At 39.8% G+C, this 15,568-nt stretch overlaps 1 protein-coding gene across 6 annotated transcripts in view; it reads right to left on the bottom strand.

The window, feature by feature from the left end:
* Positions 1-14,231, bottom strand: part of TMEM117 (transmembrane protein 117) — a 202,338-nt gene extending 188,107 nt beyond the window's left edge. For 3 of the 6 annotated variants that reach the window (XM_040063077.2, XM_040063083.2, XM_058420374.1), the window contains exons 1-2: positions 11,225-11,350; positions 9,002-9,306 (exon numbers count right to left, since the gene is read on the bottom strand). In XM_040063077.2, coding sequence (XP_039919011.1) covers positions 9,002-9,278 — 277 coding nt within the window. In that variant the 5' untranslated portion in view covers positions 9,279-9,306; positions 11,225-11,350. Of the gene's footprint in view, positions 1-9,001; positions 9,307-11,011; positions 11,130-11,224; positions 11,351-11,952; positions 12,070-14,094 lie in introns of those variants that run through there. The other 3 variants (XM_040063079.2, XM_040063080.2, XM_040063078.2) reach the window with 3 other exon arrangements.
* Positions 14,232-15,568: the final 1,337 nt, after the last annotated feature.

Below are 15,568 nucleotides of genomic sequence, written 5' to 3'. Positions count from 1 at the left end.
CTGTCTCACAGTGAGCAGCTGTACTTCTAGCAAGCGACTGTGTAGCACTTACAACATTTTGCAGAATACTGTCTCTGTGGTTACAGAAGCTGTCGATAAACCCAAAACTCCATTAACTTTGTCTTAAAACCCCTTTGCCCTCCTAGCAGGGGATAGAGGATGCCAAATTACTAACTATTTCGACAAACATATTTTATAATGGCACCACCAAAACAAATGATAAAAAATTATCTTTCATGGTTTAAAATCTTCACAAGACTTTAATTCCATTTTGGGCTGAAGTTTCCAAATGCTGAAAATTTTCTTCAGGGGAAAAAAAAAAAAAAGTCAAGTTCCCTACTTTGAAAACTCAGGAATATGTTTATGATGTTTATAAAGTAAAAAATTGAATAGCTATGTCTTCTTTTAAGCACCTGAAAATCTGAGTTTTTGCACTTGACATTTTTCACTCAATTGCAAAATTCAGAGAAATCATGAAAATCTAAGTATGAATATGTTTCATATAGTTAGCTTCCACAAATGCACAAATATCCTGCAATGACATAATATTAAGCATTGCTTATTAATCTTATTTTGCCTTTCTAGAAATAGCACATCACTCATTTGTATTATATACACTATATAATCCAAAAAGCATTATATGCTACATACTGATTGAAAGAGATCACAGACTAGACTAAACAGTTATAGCCACTATATTTAGTAGTAACTTAGGAAAAAATTAAATTTAAACCATTTGATACTATGTTATTTGCAAAAGTAACCAGGGCAAATAATATATTGCAAAATCTATGTTCACTAGGAATACTCTGACTGAAGAAACTGTATTGTAATAATCAGTGAAACCAAAGAAAGTAATATTTCCATGACAAAATTCCTTTGGAGCTGCTGTATAATGAGGACAAATTTTCATTACTAAGAAAGCAAAAGGGTGGATAGGTTACAAGCAGAACATACAAAAATACTCTTTCAAGGTAACTGTATAAAAACCTAGTGAACTATTAGGTCAGCAGGGAGAAGGGGAGGAGGAGAAAATATTGTCATTAAAAAAGGTTTTAATTTTTTCCAAAATAAACTTGGGTTTTTTCTTTGTTTTTAAATTAATTATGAATTTAATAATAAAAATAGTGCACAGAAATATGCATTGCTATTCTTTATCTAGAATATTTAGCACTCCTTATTTGGAGTAACTGTGTAACTACCTGTCATGTTCACTCGAGACCACTAGAAGGTGCTCCTCTGTTGAAAGTTAATTAATTCTGTCTTGATTGCTGTTAAAAGCTAATTTTCCTCCGATAACCATGATTCTGGCCAGTTGTTTACACAGACTGTAATTGCAGCCGCTACCCCTGCTATAAAACAGTTGGACCTCGTCTGCTATAACCGTTATCACAGCATGAAAATAACAGATCTGTTATCACTCATTTTCTGATAAATCAAAATCCCATCTGAGCAGGACTCTAGTTAGTTGTGCTGGAAAGTGAGGCGTGGAAATTGTGGTAGAACTAACATACTACACATTTTGTAAAGTCAGAAATCACAGAATCATTTATGTTGAAAAAGACTTTTATGACAATTGAAATCAATCATATACCTAACAGCATCAAAACCCATTGCTGGACTAAATTAAGGCAGAATGCACCCCTAAGGAGAATTTTCACACTTGTCTGAAGGAGAGCCCAACATAAAAAAACCCAAACCAAAACAAACAAAAACCAACCAAACAAAAACACAACACAGAACAAACCTAAGACAAACATACAAACACAAGCATACGATCTACACCAGTTCCACACCACCAACAGTACTGGGCTATCAAACCGCATCTAGAAGTACAAGGATTGATGCTTCTTGTATTGATAATTCTTCTTTTATGCACAACCCTATATGGGCCTCCACCAAGTTCTTGTTTATTTTGACACCCAGAGTGGCGCTCTGCTGACCTCTGGGTACACACAGGCTCTCTGCACAGGCAGTGTAGCCCTTACCTCTGCAGAGACCCCTGATCCCCTGCATTTGCTCTGGTGTGTGCCATAGCAAGGCAAGCAGAAACAAAGCCTCGAGGGAATTTTGCTTTTTATCTGCAGCCAAAGAGATGGAAATCTGTAGACATCCCCAAGAGAGTAGCACTCCTGTTTTACTCCCTGAATTTAGACAAGTCATACAAAAGTGACCTCTAATTTAGAAAAAAAAATTGCTCCACCTTTGGCTGCCACAGAGATAAGGCTCATGGGATGTAAGCCCCAAACCACTTCAAAATAATCTCAGCTGGAACCTATCAAGGATAACATGAAGAAAAGTGGTAGGCATGGAGAAAACTGTTTGTAAATACCTTTTTCTTTGTTGCATGAAAGTGACACAAAATTGAACATTGGGCTAAGCCCTGAATTCCCCAGATCGGGAACTCCACAGACATTCTAATAAAATATTAGTTTTCAGTTCCTCCACCCTTTTCTATACCTCTAGCACATGACACTGTCAGGTGTGAATTAAGATCCATGTTTTTTGTCACTTACATCTATGAGCATAGATTAGCAAAAGAGCTAGGATATTTGTGGGATTTTGCTATTTAAAACTCTGGTCTCTCAATTTTTAGGCCTTTTACTCAAGTAAGCTAAAATTAAATATTGTTGTTGCTGTGACTCTCTAGGAATGTTTTTCTCCATCTTGCCTCATCTCTTTACTCCCTCACTGCCCTAATTATTTTTTCATTATTTGTTTAGCATGTTTGATTTTACCTGAGCCTTGTACAGATTTAATTTCTTCTTTGCTTTACTCCTAAACAAAAGTGTGCTTCATAGTAGACAGACATTGCATCAGTGTCCCAGAAATAGAAGACATTTTTTAGCATGTACATAAGTGAGCCTAAAAAGCCCTAAACAGCTGGCCACTTCAAAAGATCATACCCCAATGCTGCAGATGAAAGCTGAATTCAAGGCTCTGTTGCTACCTCTACTCAGATGTCCAGCTTGCTTCTGAGAGACTCCTTTCCCACATAAAGGCACCAAGGAGAGTGTGAATCCTCAAAGCAGGAGAGTTTCTGCTGTTCCTGCCATCCCCAGGCATGAGTTACTCAGTGGAGAAAGGGACATTGCCCCTTCTGATGAAAAGAGAAAAAGAAGAGTGCAGAAAATTCTGTTTTCCGGTATCTGAAATTAGGGCACGTGCCTCTTATATCTCAGCAGTCATACTTAGAAACCCTGCATTTCTGCCCTACCTGTGTCATTCCCTCCTCATTGAAAGTTAGTCTGGTTAGTGAATACATTTACAATTTTTTTTTACGTTTGACACATGTAAAGTATCTATGAGAAATGTATACACCACACCTACTATTTGCTAAATAGTTCTTATAGCCTGATAATGTATTCGAAGTTTTATAAGGAGCAGAATATGTTGAGGGGGTTTTTTCATTCTGAAATTATAAAAAATAATTAACATATATATATATGTGTGTGTGTGAATTTATGTGTATATATATAATTTTATAAGGCAGGTGCACAGGCTAGATTCTGCTTGGGCACAGAATCACACAGAGAAGAGCATTGGTTTGTTCATGAAGGACCTTCATGCCCCTCTGACAGCCTAAGGGGACCTTCAAAAGGACACAGCATGACCAGGAAAATCATGTTCTCCTAGGGAGTTTGCAACAGGCACATGGCCAGGTGATGTTCCACACTAATATCCTTTCCATCTCCTCCTTGTATGGGATAATGATACATGAAATTTGCCCCTGCACTAGGTTGCACCTGCACTATGCCCATCAGGATGCATCTACTAAGAATAAGCTCACTTCTATTTCTGGAAATCAGGGAATGGAGACATATCATTCCTGTAAGTGGCAGGCATCATTCCAAAATCACTCCCAGCTTCAAACAGAAAGAAAAATATGAAAGTCACGTCAAAAAGATCAAAACACAGATTTGACACATCAGTAGGAAGTAGCAATGAACTTATTTTTAGTTTTCAGTCACCAGATGCTAAATATTATCTAGAGCTTCCCCATTATGGAAAATCTGACACATGTAGCTCTTCTTGCACTCTTATGCTACTGCTTGGGGACTGGGATATGCACCTCCAGTGGAATCAAAGCTTTCATCAAAGAGAAGATAATCTTTTGTAGCTTTTGCCTGTGTCTCTCCAATTAAACTCTGTAATTTACTACCCAAAGACTGATTCCACAGCTAAAGCTAAGTGCAGACAACAGCAGTCTTCTCATTGAGTGTGAAAAGAGGAAGCAGTGAGATGTTACGGCTCTTCTAAAAATAGGCATAAGAGAAGAAATTAGGAGGTCACTTGCATGCTTTTCATTTATATTTGAAAGGTCACTTGTGGTCTCCCTCATGAACGATGTAAAGTTTAAAATAAACTGATATCTGAATTACTGTCAGCTTGCCAGAGCTAGAATCTGATGAGTCTGCAACTCATTCAGTGGCTGGCTGAGAGCTTTTTTTTTTTTATTTCATTTGAGGATTCTGGCTCTCAGAATTGCTTGCTCACAGTCATTTGCGCATTATTATTAGCAAACTGTTAGACTGGCCCCTGGCCCCTTGGCACACATTTTGTAGGACCAAAATAATTTTATTGTATTGCTTCAACATTTTACTGCTACAAAAGAGGTGAACTGACCGTGAGGCAGTCACAGCAGACCTTGAATAGTTTCAACAGCATTAACTTGGTTATTGTTATTAAAATACTGAACAGGCTCTTGAAGACAGTATTTTTCACCAGCTATCACATTAGTTGTCTTCTTCTAGACTGAAGTCATCAATGGAAAAGAAAGAGCAGGAACAAAGTTGCTGGGTATTAAGTGACAGACCTTACTGTGATGTAAGACACAGACCTGACAACAGAGAAGAATATGCTCTATCAATCAGCTCAGAATTTCATGACAGTATTGCCATACGCACACCACTTGTCTCTACAGATGGTGGTGTAACTGTTCCTATCACTACCATCAAACAAGAATGGGAAACAATCTGGCTGAAAAACAAGCGTGAGAAAAATCTTAACAAATCTATGGGAAGCTTCATTGGCAAAACAGATCACATGGCTCATTAGCTATTTCACAAGCACCACCATGAAAGTGATATGCCAACACTAGCAGCAATACCACTGCTCAGATTTTATACTAACATGAGCCCTAATATATCAGGATACTAACTAATCATATATGTAACACTGTATGAATTTATCCTGCTACCTAATTAACATCCACTTTTCCTATGTAGTGCAACATCATCCTGACTAAATCCCAGTCTGCCTAATTTCCCTTTGTAATTTTCATTCAGTTAATACACCCCTTAAATTTCAACATAAAAACAGACACTGAGGTATCTGCTTTTAAGACATTTGTATGATCTTTTAGAGCCTTCCAGATAAGATGTTTGACGAAAAAAAGTGATGTTTTCAGACAGCATAACCTTGGTGGGTGTTTTGTTTGAAACCAGATATCATGAAATTGCCCACTAACCAAATAGAAGATATGCTTCATGATGGATCAAAATAATACAGTTGATAACAGCCAAAAGACAATGTTAAATTCTATTCCTTCTGACCACATGTCATGAAGATATAAAGAATGTACCAGATAAGGGCTATTTTTCACTGAAATATTTATCATGGGAGATGTTTATCAAATTAATTATTTCTTGACCAAAGAACAAGAAGAGTAATTGTTTTCTAATCTTGAGTCATGAAGAGTGTCTTGAAGGATTCTCTGAAGATAATATTGCTCAAAGGTTGCAACAGAAAACATCCCACTATGTCCTCCAGTTGAGATCTCTACTTCTCATCGATATAGTTTACCTACTCCCTTATCTCTCAGTAAACTCAGAGTGATGGAGCCTAAATCAGATTTCCAGCATCTGTCTTCTTCCCCTTTTAGACACATAAGATGCTTGAACTTCTTTATTATTTTATTTTAGTCGTGAAAGTCATGGCTATCAGGCAGTGACTGTCACAGACAGTAAACTGTATTCTGATACAGTTCTAGCTACATTATTTTTCTAGTTCCTATGCAAACTCAGCAGCAAGAAATACAGAAGACAAGGAACAAAAAAGCAGCAAGGGCATAGAGAAAGCAAATCCTTTCCTTTCTTCTTCATTTAAAGTGAGATGTGCAGACTAATTCTTTTCATTTTCAATTTGCAGCCTACACTGTGAGCCAAGATCTGACAGGGGGAGATTGACTGGTGCTATTTGGTTTCCTGACTGCAGGAAATTATACACAGGCCACAAGAAACAATCAGTCACAATTTCCTCTGCAAAGAGAATGTAGCAGAGAAAACAACAAAATAAATAAACAAGGACTTAAAACTAGAGTTGTCCCAAGCAATTATACATTTAAAAAAAAAAAAAAAAAAACACGTAGCAGCTATTTAGAAAAATAGACTAAAAACAATAAAGGGGCGAATTCATGAACTGCTTGATGCCAGAAGATCCAGAGGACATATTTGATGAGTATCTCAATAAAAAGAGTAATTTCTAGGCAATGAAGTCATTAAAGTAGTAGCAAATAACAGGCAGAAAATATTTCAGCATGGACTGTACAAATCTTCTGGAGACACAGAGATAACTGAAGCTGTAAACTCACATTCTCATCAAAGCAATCTCTATGCACACCAACTACACAGCCACATCAGTCAGCAATACAGTCAGCTCTTCAGTCACACAGCCTGCCATCTGCTCACAGTGTATCACAAGCAGCAGCATATTTCCACCGACACTGTATGGGTGCAGTCCCACAGCGCTCGAGCCAACACCAGGCACGGCTGCCACAGCCCCAGCTATCTTGGCCGCACAGTCCTTGGCCATTTCATCACCACTGGCACTCAAGTGATCACATCAGTTCAAGGAGCTGCTGTAGACGACAGCAGAAGCAACTGATTTTCCATGAGATTGGCTGCCTGAGCTGGCTTACTGCACGGTCACATCAACAGCAGCATTGGCTCAAGGGAGGCACCAAAATCACATGGCTGGCATTAGGAGGGTGGGGTTGTGATGGATCTACATTGGCCCAAAGTGCCATGAGACTCATTGTGCAGCAGCTAGCCTCAAATCAGATTGTACCCACACTCAAGTTGTTTCCCCAGACCACAGCCACAAATATCCATAAACCAGCACTGCCTTCAGGGTTAGGAATTTCTTGCCCCTTGGTTTCCTCTCAGTGCTGACCCCATCTTAGTGCTGCCACAAACATCAGTACGGTCGGGCATGTGATCCTTACAGAAATAAAAGATGGGTACTGCTAATATGGGTAAGTTCACTATCCTGTTTCACTGAGCAACCACACAAATGCACAAAGCAGCAGACACTGAAGGCTGGGCAGACCTACTCCATTTGGCAGTAAGACTGAATCAAGCCCCTTTAAATTTGTATTTAGCTACATATGATATTCACTTACAAATCCAGAAGGAACTATCATAATAACCTACCTAGATAGAAGATAATTACTCCGTAGTCAGAAAAATGTGCTCTCAAAAAGAAAAATTCATGTCTTGATGAGGTCATATCCTATAAAAACTTATCTAATGATTGTCCAGACTTTCAGATTAAAAAAAAACAAAAAACAACAAAACAAAAAAACTGGCTATTTGCCACGTCCAAGCACTGGACCTTGCAATACATATGCTGAACTGAAAGGTCTGTCCTTCAAATTTAAGCAAGTCACTCTCTAATCTTCCCTTGATCTCCTCAATCCTCTCACTATTGGACTAATTGTCTAAATTTATCATCCGTTTCATCAATTTTCCTTAAATTACTTCAGTTTAACAAAATCATTTCTCAACGGGAAGCCAGAATTGAAAACATTCTTGTGATAGCCTTTGTTCCAGGTAAAATGTCCTCTTTATGGGAACATTTACCATCACCCTGTGGTAAAATAGCCGAACAGTCTTCATGATGCTTAATTTTTTTTCAGAATAAGTGTTTCAAGAGAAGTCTAGACTAAAAGAAGCCTCATAATCTGGATTTGCTTGTTCATTCCTCAATACAACAGCTTTACATTTGATTTACTGAAACAATAGGGGCGCTCTCTGGATCTTAATAGAATGAGACAGACTAAGGAAATGGCCTATTGCTCATGTGCTTCGAGGTGTTCCAGTAACCATCCATCTTGCAGTGTTGGCAGTATAAGAATATGGGGGTTGTCCATCTAGACCAGCAGCAGCACACCCAGAATCAGATGTTTCAAAGAACAGTGCAAATGGCAGGAACAAAGAAATCTCCTGAGGATTTCTAGTTATCTCTGGAACATAGAGACAGCCTTGAGCCTTCAGATGCAACATCCTCTAAATGTAAGTTAAGACAACAGTGGATAGTTTTGTATCTCTATATATTTACATCTAAGTTCTCAGTCTCAGAATTTATTCCAGTGCTATTTCATTCCTTTAATTAGTCCATGTACAGCATGTTCCTCAGTTAAGTCGTATCTTGTGTATGGTAACATTTACTGTCATGTTTTTCCCCATTTCCCACCTTTCCATTTTACTGATTCGTTCTTGCACTAAAACAGAGACAGGTCCTACCTCTCTAGAACTCCCATTTTTCACATGAGAGCTCTTCAGCACAGCTCTGCTAATACTTACAAGAACCTCTGCTTCCATTTAAGTGTCTTTTGACAAGACACGCAGAGTTGCTACCCCAAGGAAGAATTCCATTTCTACAAATTGCTGAGAAAGTTACACAATAAGACCTAAAAAACCGGTCTGAGGGTGCAAAGAAGTACATTTGTAACACGGAAAAATTGAAAACTACCGATGTCCCAAGTATTTAAAATATGTCAGCTTTCACTGTTTTTATCCTTTTTTGACTGAAATCATTGAGAATTATGCTATGGTATTTGTTTCCATGATGGTGTAAGCTTTGATGTACTGAGCTCTATAGAGCCCTAACAGTAGAAGAGATTAAAAGCAAAGTTTACAAAACTACCACGAGTAAAAAGCTAAAAGGAAAAGTCAGAAATCCATTATCAGGCAGTCAGCAGATGCATCTTTTAACTTACCAAACAAGCGCTGATGGAAGAGAAATTTCCCAGCTATCAGTCCTGTGAGAATGGCAAGGAGCCACAGAAACACCTTCAAGAATCTCCAGCCTCCTCCTTCAGGGTATTTATTTGTTACAAAGGAGAAACAATTACCAACAACAATAACATTGGCTTCTGTCTGGCTGTGAGATACTGGGTCCTCAGCAAATATTAAGAAGTTAAAGAAGATCACTAAGTAAGCCACAACCAAGCGAGACCACGGGTGCTGGAAGTAGTAGCGGAAGTCTTTATCCATCCTCAGATACTGAAGAACTGGGTTTTACCTGTATGTAAGGATATAAATGCATAATGTTACATATACTCCAAATTCTCATAGTTTAGGAGAGACTCACACATTACAAGAACCATATCATTGCAACCTTATCATCAATAATTTTTAACACTTTAGACTGGAGTAGAAATGAAAATTTCAATCAAAAGATATTGTTAGATCCAGGCAGAGAAAAACTGATAATTTCTCACTATTCCAATGTAAAAATAACAACCAAACATATATACATTGTAGCACAGGATTTTCAGTCTCAAATATACTATTGCTTTCACGCCTCCTCCATAATGGGGCATGAAAATAATGAATATAAGAACATGGCAAGGTTCCTAAAACCCAGACTGCCTTTCCAGACACACAAAAAATACAACACGGATTTCACCAAGGTTCATACTAAGCCTAAAGGGAATCTTTCTCCATGTAGTAAAAGGATGGAACCAGCCCAGAAGCCTAGAGGTCTTCTACTGGAAGCTTAAAAGCATGTAGCCCAGAAACATCAGAAATGTCTGCTCATATGAAAGAGTAACATGTTGGAAAATTTTCTAGAACTAATTCTTGACATCAGGCAAGCCTGTATAAAACTTTTCATTGACTTCAGGGAGTATACCTATAGCTAAGCATATTTTCATAATACAAGACCCTCAAAAAAGACTGTTCTGTATGAATACAAAAACTGTATTTTGAAACCTGTCTACTAATTGAGTACTTCTATAGAAAAATGAAGGTTAATATTTAGTTGTTCGCTATTTTTTCTTTTATTCACAACCAATTAGTTGTTTCATCCTCTTGAACCACTTTGTATGCACAAAGGTCTTTGTGTTGTAGAATGCCAAAACTATTCAAGAGACACAGGGTGTAGGAAGAAAAAAAAAAATGTGTCCAGTAATATTGCTTGTGATACTTGAAGGATACAGTGACAAATTTTTGCAAATGTCATATGCCTTGCAGCAAAAAAAAAAAAAAAAAAAAAAAAAAAAAAAAAAAAAAACAAAAACCACCCCACAAGAGACCTAAAACCCCGAACACTTACTCATCCCTTCCTGGACTTCTAACTTAGGACTTGCAAACTTAGAAATGGCACGAATTTCAGTGCCTCCCTTTAGATAGTCCCAAAAATATTTAATTCCATAGCCAAATATATATCAGTAAAATTGCAAGAAATCCTGCACCTATTAAATGAGAAGGGTAAAAGAACCTCTCGGCAGATACAGACAACACATACAGTAAATAACAGAAAGGAATAATGATCCATTATGCATGAATTACATATGAAAAAGAAAAAAATACTACATTACAGAGTTAAAGAGTTGGCATGAGGAAGTGTCAGCGCTTCAAAAACTTTACGAAAAAAAAGTAATTTAAATTATGGGTCGTCCCCTAAGAAAATACCACTCTGGGGAGGTTAAACTGCCTTTAGAACCATAAGGATGCCCAAAGATATTTCTTGTTCTCCTTTCGTTCTGTTACCATTAAGAAAAGTTTTGGTATTTCCCTATGTGCATGAACCATCTTAAAGCCCGAATGTGGCTGGAGATAAACAACTGCATGTCCCGGTATTTTGGACAGCTGCCGGATACCCGAGAGTTATCAAACACCCGGCCGAAGACGCGGGTTCCTAGGAAGCGTTTTATAGCATCAGAAGCCAATATTAGCAATAGCAGCAGTGACAAACTGCTAACAAAAATCCTGCTCCTACCTACCTCAACGCCAAAAACCCGGGTGCCGACAGAGCCGCGGACCACACTCCCGTCGCAACCTGTTAAATCGGCCCGTTTTCCCCCTGCCCCCGGCGCAGACGCGGGCACCCGCGGCCACCTCAGGCGGCGCGGCGGCCGCGGCCGCCCGGCCGGGCGCAGGGCCACGGGCCCCCGCAGCGCCGCCGCCCCGGGCCGCCCGCCGCCCGCTGCACTCACCGCGACGGGGGAGCCGGCGCCGCGGGCGCGCTGCTGCTGCTTCTGCTGCTTCTGCTGCTTCTGCTGCTTCTGCTGCTTCTGCTGCTGCTTCTGCTGCGGCTCGGCGCCCGCCCCGGTGCGGCTGTCGGCGGCGGGCGGCCCCGCTCCGCTGCCCCCCGCGGCCGGCAGGGCCCCCAGCCCCTCGGGTGCTGACAGCGGCGCTGGCTGCCGCGGCGTCCCGCCCCCCGGCCGCCGCGGGGAGGGAGCGGCTGCGGCGGCGGCGGCGATGGCTGCGCTCTTCCTCTCCGCTCCGCTCCGCTCCCGGGCGAGCGGCCCCGGCAGTACCGCAGCCGCGGCGGCAGCGGGCGGCGCCGCTGCGGCAGGGTCCAGACGCCCCCGGCGCCCGTGCCCGTCCGTGCCCGCCCCTCCCCCGGAGCCTGCCAGCAAGGACCCGAAACGTGCACGGTGCGCCGCGGGTGTCTTTAGTCACCCTGGAGAAGGGTGGCCGGGGAGCTACAGGGGATTACCCAGCCGGCGAGGTGAACGAAACCCGAGCAGCACTCAATTCCCGTAGGTCAGACTCCAGGACTACGCAAATTTACAAACACGGGAAACAGGCGGTCAAATCTGGATATTTATCATCCCAAAGCAAAAGCACAGGGTTGGCAATAACAGTCAGATCGCTCAGGGCGAGCTATGAAAACCCTCATATTTGGGAGGGGAAGGAGGTCTACACCCAATTTACTTACTTGGGAAGGGGCTATGCTGAGGCTCCAGGGTGTGCACACAGTCTCTTCTGGTCACTGTGTCGGGCAAAATGCCTCTGTGCAGCTTGCCAGAGTTGTTGACATTGCACTTCAGCCGAATTGTCAACCAAAGCCTTTCAATGTGGGATGTAGTCCCTAGTGTCAGTGTGCCGGTATTGCTGACATCCCAGATAAACGTTTACAGGATGCTCTTAGCATTGCATTTTGATTGGGTTTTAATGCAGTATGTACTAGTTCTGGTCATTGCTGAAGACATAAAACAAACTTGAAGCTGCTAGACACAGCCTCAATTTATTGTCTGGAAAAGTCAGGTTCCTGCTCCATTGGAGCAGGAATCTGAAATTTGGTAACCGACTTCTGGCTGCTTCAGGCCAAGGTAGACAGGAATGTGGCTGAGATCCACAGAGGAATGCGGAAGGGTCTTTAGAAGAATCGTGTTGCAAAAGACAAGCACAACAAAACACACAGCAGAAGAAGACTTGTGAACCCCCTCTGTACTTCTGGCAATACAGTTTAATGTATTTTTGTAAATAAACATAACTGCTGTTGTAGATGTCTAACATAATCACCACATTATCTTCCTCAGTGGATCACACTAACACACCCCAAGCTACCTTTACAGTGAAAAGAAAAACTAAATATTCACAGATGAAAAATCATCATGTGCATTGTGAGAGTACAGAAATACAGTGAAAAGCACTGCCTGTTCATGCAACAGTTCTGTGTGTACTGCCACTCTTGCAGAACTCTCTCTCCTTATGTTCAGCTAATGAGAATCCACAGAGAGGGAGGCAGCATGCACTACAAGATCACACTCTTCATGCACCTACACACCAAAAAATATTCTCTTCAGCTCAGATTGAAACCTATTTTTTTCAGATAGTAAATCAGTGAGCAAGTTTTTGAAGTCACTAAGTTAATCCAATGAAAATAATCTGCTTTCCTATTAAAGTAACCAAAAGCGTAAGTGCTCCATATATCTCCCCCAAATTTCATGTTGCATTTGCTGTCTTAAGAGGAAGCTAATATATTTTTTAAAGTGTAGTGTTTCACTCATATTTTAAAAAGATGGACTGTTCCTATTTCTTTTTAACCAAGCAGTCAAGATTTCCTTGATGAAATACATTCCTGAATAGCAATAATTAATAAATAATCTCAATAGACAAGACTAATCAGGTCAGCTGCCTGAAAGCCAGGGACTGCCTGCAACAGAAGAATATAAACAAACTCTTACCTACAAAACTGTCAGAAATGAAAAAGCCAGAAGTAAAGCCAGAAATGGAACCTAAAGAACAGTCTGAATCAGGACAATGAGTCATCTTGAAATGTTAGTTTTGATACTTGTGAATGAAACTAATCTACCAACACTCCTACAGAATAGCACTTGTGTAAAGGCTATGGTTTTACACCCAGTTTCCAGCAGAGCTGTGAGTATTGAACTAACCATATATTGATACTACTAATTGATATTACAATATCAATTTTTGTAGTGTCATTTTTACACTGAAATATGAGGAATCAGCCTTCTGCTCATTAGTCTGTAACTGGAATTAATCTACTGTAATTTTTGTCATAATTTATATGAAACCTCTCATATTTCAGTTTGTGCCCATTGCCTCTTGTCCCTTGCTGGACATCAGAAGGAGTCTGTCTTCATCTTTACTCCTCCTATCAGGCCTCTAAACTCATCAAAAAGATCATCTACCGTGAGCCTCCTCTTCTCAAGGTTAAACAGGTCCTCCTCCTTTTATCTGTGGATGCACAAATGCCTCTTCCCTGGCTTGCTTCTCATTAAAAGCACTTAATTCCCTCAAACCTCAAAACCCCACTACTGAGAGATTGTGCTCTTAATGTGGGGGGTTTTTTTGGGTTGGCCACGTCCAGCAGATAAGCACCCACACAGCTGCTAGCTCACTTCCCCCTGCCTCCTTCCCTAGAGGGACAGGGGAGAGAATATGAGAAAAAGAAACAAAACTAGTAGGTCAAGATACAGATGGTTTAGTAAGTAAAGAAGAAAAAAAAAAAAAAAAAAAAAAAAAAAAAAAAAAAAAAAAAAAAAGAGAGAGAATTATAAAATGTAATAAGTAAGGATTTAAAAAAAAATACGTTAAGGCAACAACTCACCAAAGCCCACAAGCAGACCACAAGTCTCTGGTAAACAGCTTTGAATGCAGCCCCTGTCTCACCCTTTTCCTCTACCCAGTTTTATTGGTGGGCATGATGTTATGGATTATACGGGGTCAGCTGTCCCAGCTTTGTCCTCTCCCAAATTCATGCCTGGTTCCTGGCATGGGAATGTGGGTAGAATGGGAAACAGAGACAGCCCTGATCCTGTGCAAGCATTGCTGAGCAATAGCCCAAACACTGGCATGTTTTCAACACTGTTTTAGTCACAAACACAAAACACAGCACAATTTCACTGCTATGAAGATAGTCAACTTAATTCTGGGCCAAATCCAGAGCACCTGTAAAAACATCCTTGGAAGAAAAGACTCCCCACTTTGAAATTTCACACTCAAGATTACAGTGACCCATCTCAGCTATACCACTTCAGACTTACTCCTTATCTGCATTCCCAACTCATTTCTTACCATCTTCTAAAAGAAGAGAAAGCAGCACAATAAAACATAAAACAAATGGGGAAGAAAAAAATGCACAAAAGCTGGCAACAGTTAGTGTATAATTGAAGAACTAAATAGTTCAAGAAATTAGAAGAAAGGAAAGGCAAAAAGATACATCCTGTGAAAATGAAGAATGTTAAGTTAATCAGAGACAATGATATTTCAAACACTAATACTGCTTTACAACTAGATGTGAAAAAATAGAATTGTGTAAAAGAATGTGGAACAGCAGAAATGTTTCTGCCGCATATTTGGAAAACCTAAACAGTAAGTGTTTTCACATTAGGTAACATGAAATACTTTCCATTAAATCAATAATATGAAAGGATAGTAAACTGCACAAGCTAAAATTAAACACATATTTTTAAATGGCAGATTGAAGAGTTATGAGAAAAATAAATTAGACATGATAGACAGCAATGTTAAGTTTGCTTCCTAAATGCTGAAATGCTGAGGAAAATTCACAGAACTGGAAGAACACTAATATTGTAATGAGTGAAAGGGAGAAAAACAACCACATATGCATGCACATGTGTGCACACATGTTACGGAAAAAAAAAAAAAAAAAAGAAAAAAAAAATTGAAAATAACATTCAGATACAGATTTTAAGAAGTATAAGTTGTGCTCCAGCTAAAAATGTTAGTGGAATCTTGGGATATGGCTGATTAATATGCACTTTTTGATCTTTGTCAACCAGGTTTTAGATTACTAAGAGGAAGTTAGAGATGGTTTCATCACTGTTGATTGTTTTAATCACAAAAATAAAATTTTGAGCAGAATTTAATATATAGATATATCTAATTTACAATACCAGTGGAACTTGGAACCAAAAAGGAGTAGGAGAACCATAACTTTAAATGACCTCTTACTTATCGTCAAGCAGAACTTCAGCCCTAGAGTGAAATTATATAGGGCTTACCAAAATTGAAGCAGAAGCTGTACTGATAATTTTGCAGATGAAACTCCAATGACAAAC

Source organism: Hirundo rustica, chromosome 4 (genome assembly GCF_015227805.2).
Source record: "Hirundo rustica isolate bHirRus1 chromosome 4, bHirRus1.pri.v3, whole genome shotgun sequence".
Classification (NCBI taxonomy): Eukaryota; Metazoa; Chordata; class Aves; order Passeriformes; family Hirundinidae; genus Hirundo; species Hirundo rustica.
The sequence above is the reverse complement of the archived record's forward strand: the minus strand, read 5'-3'. Positions and strand labels throughout refer to the sequence as shown.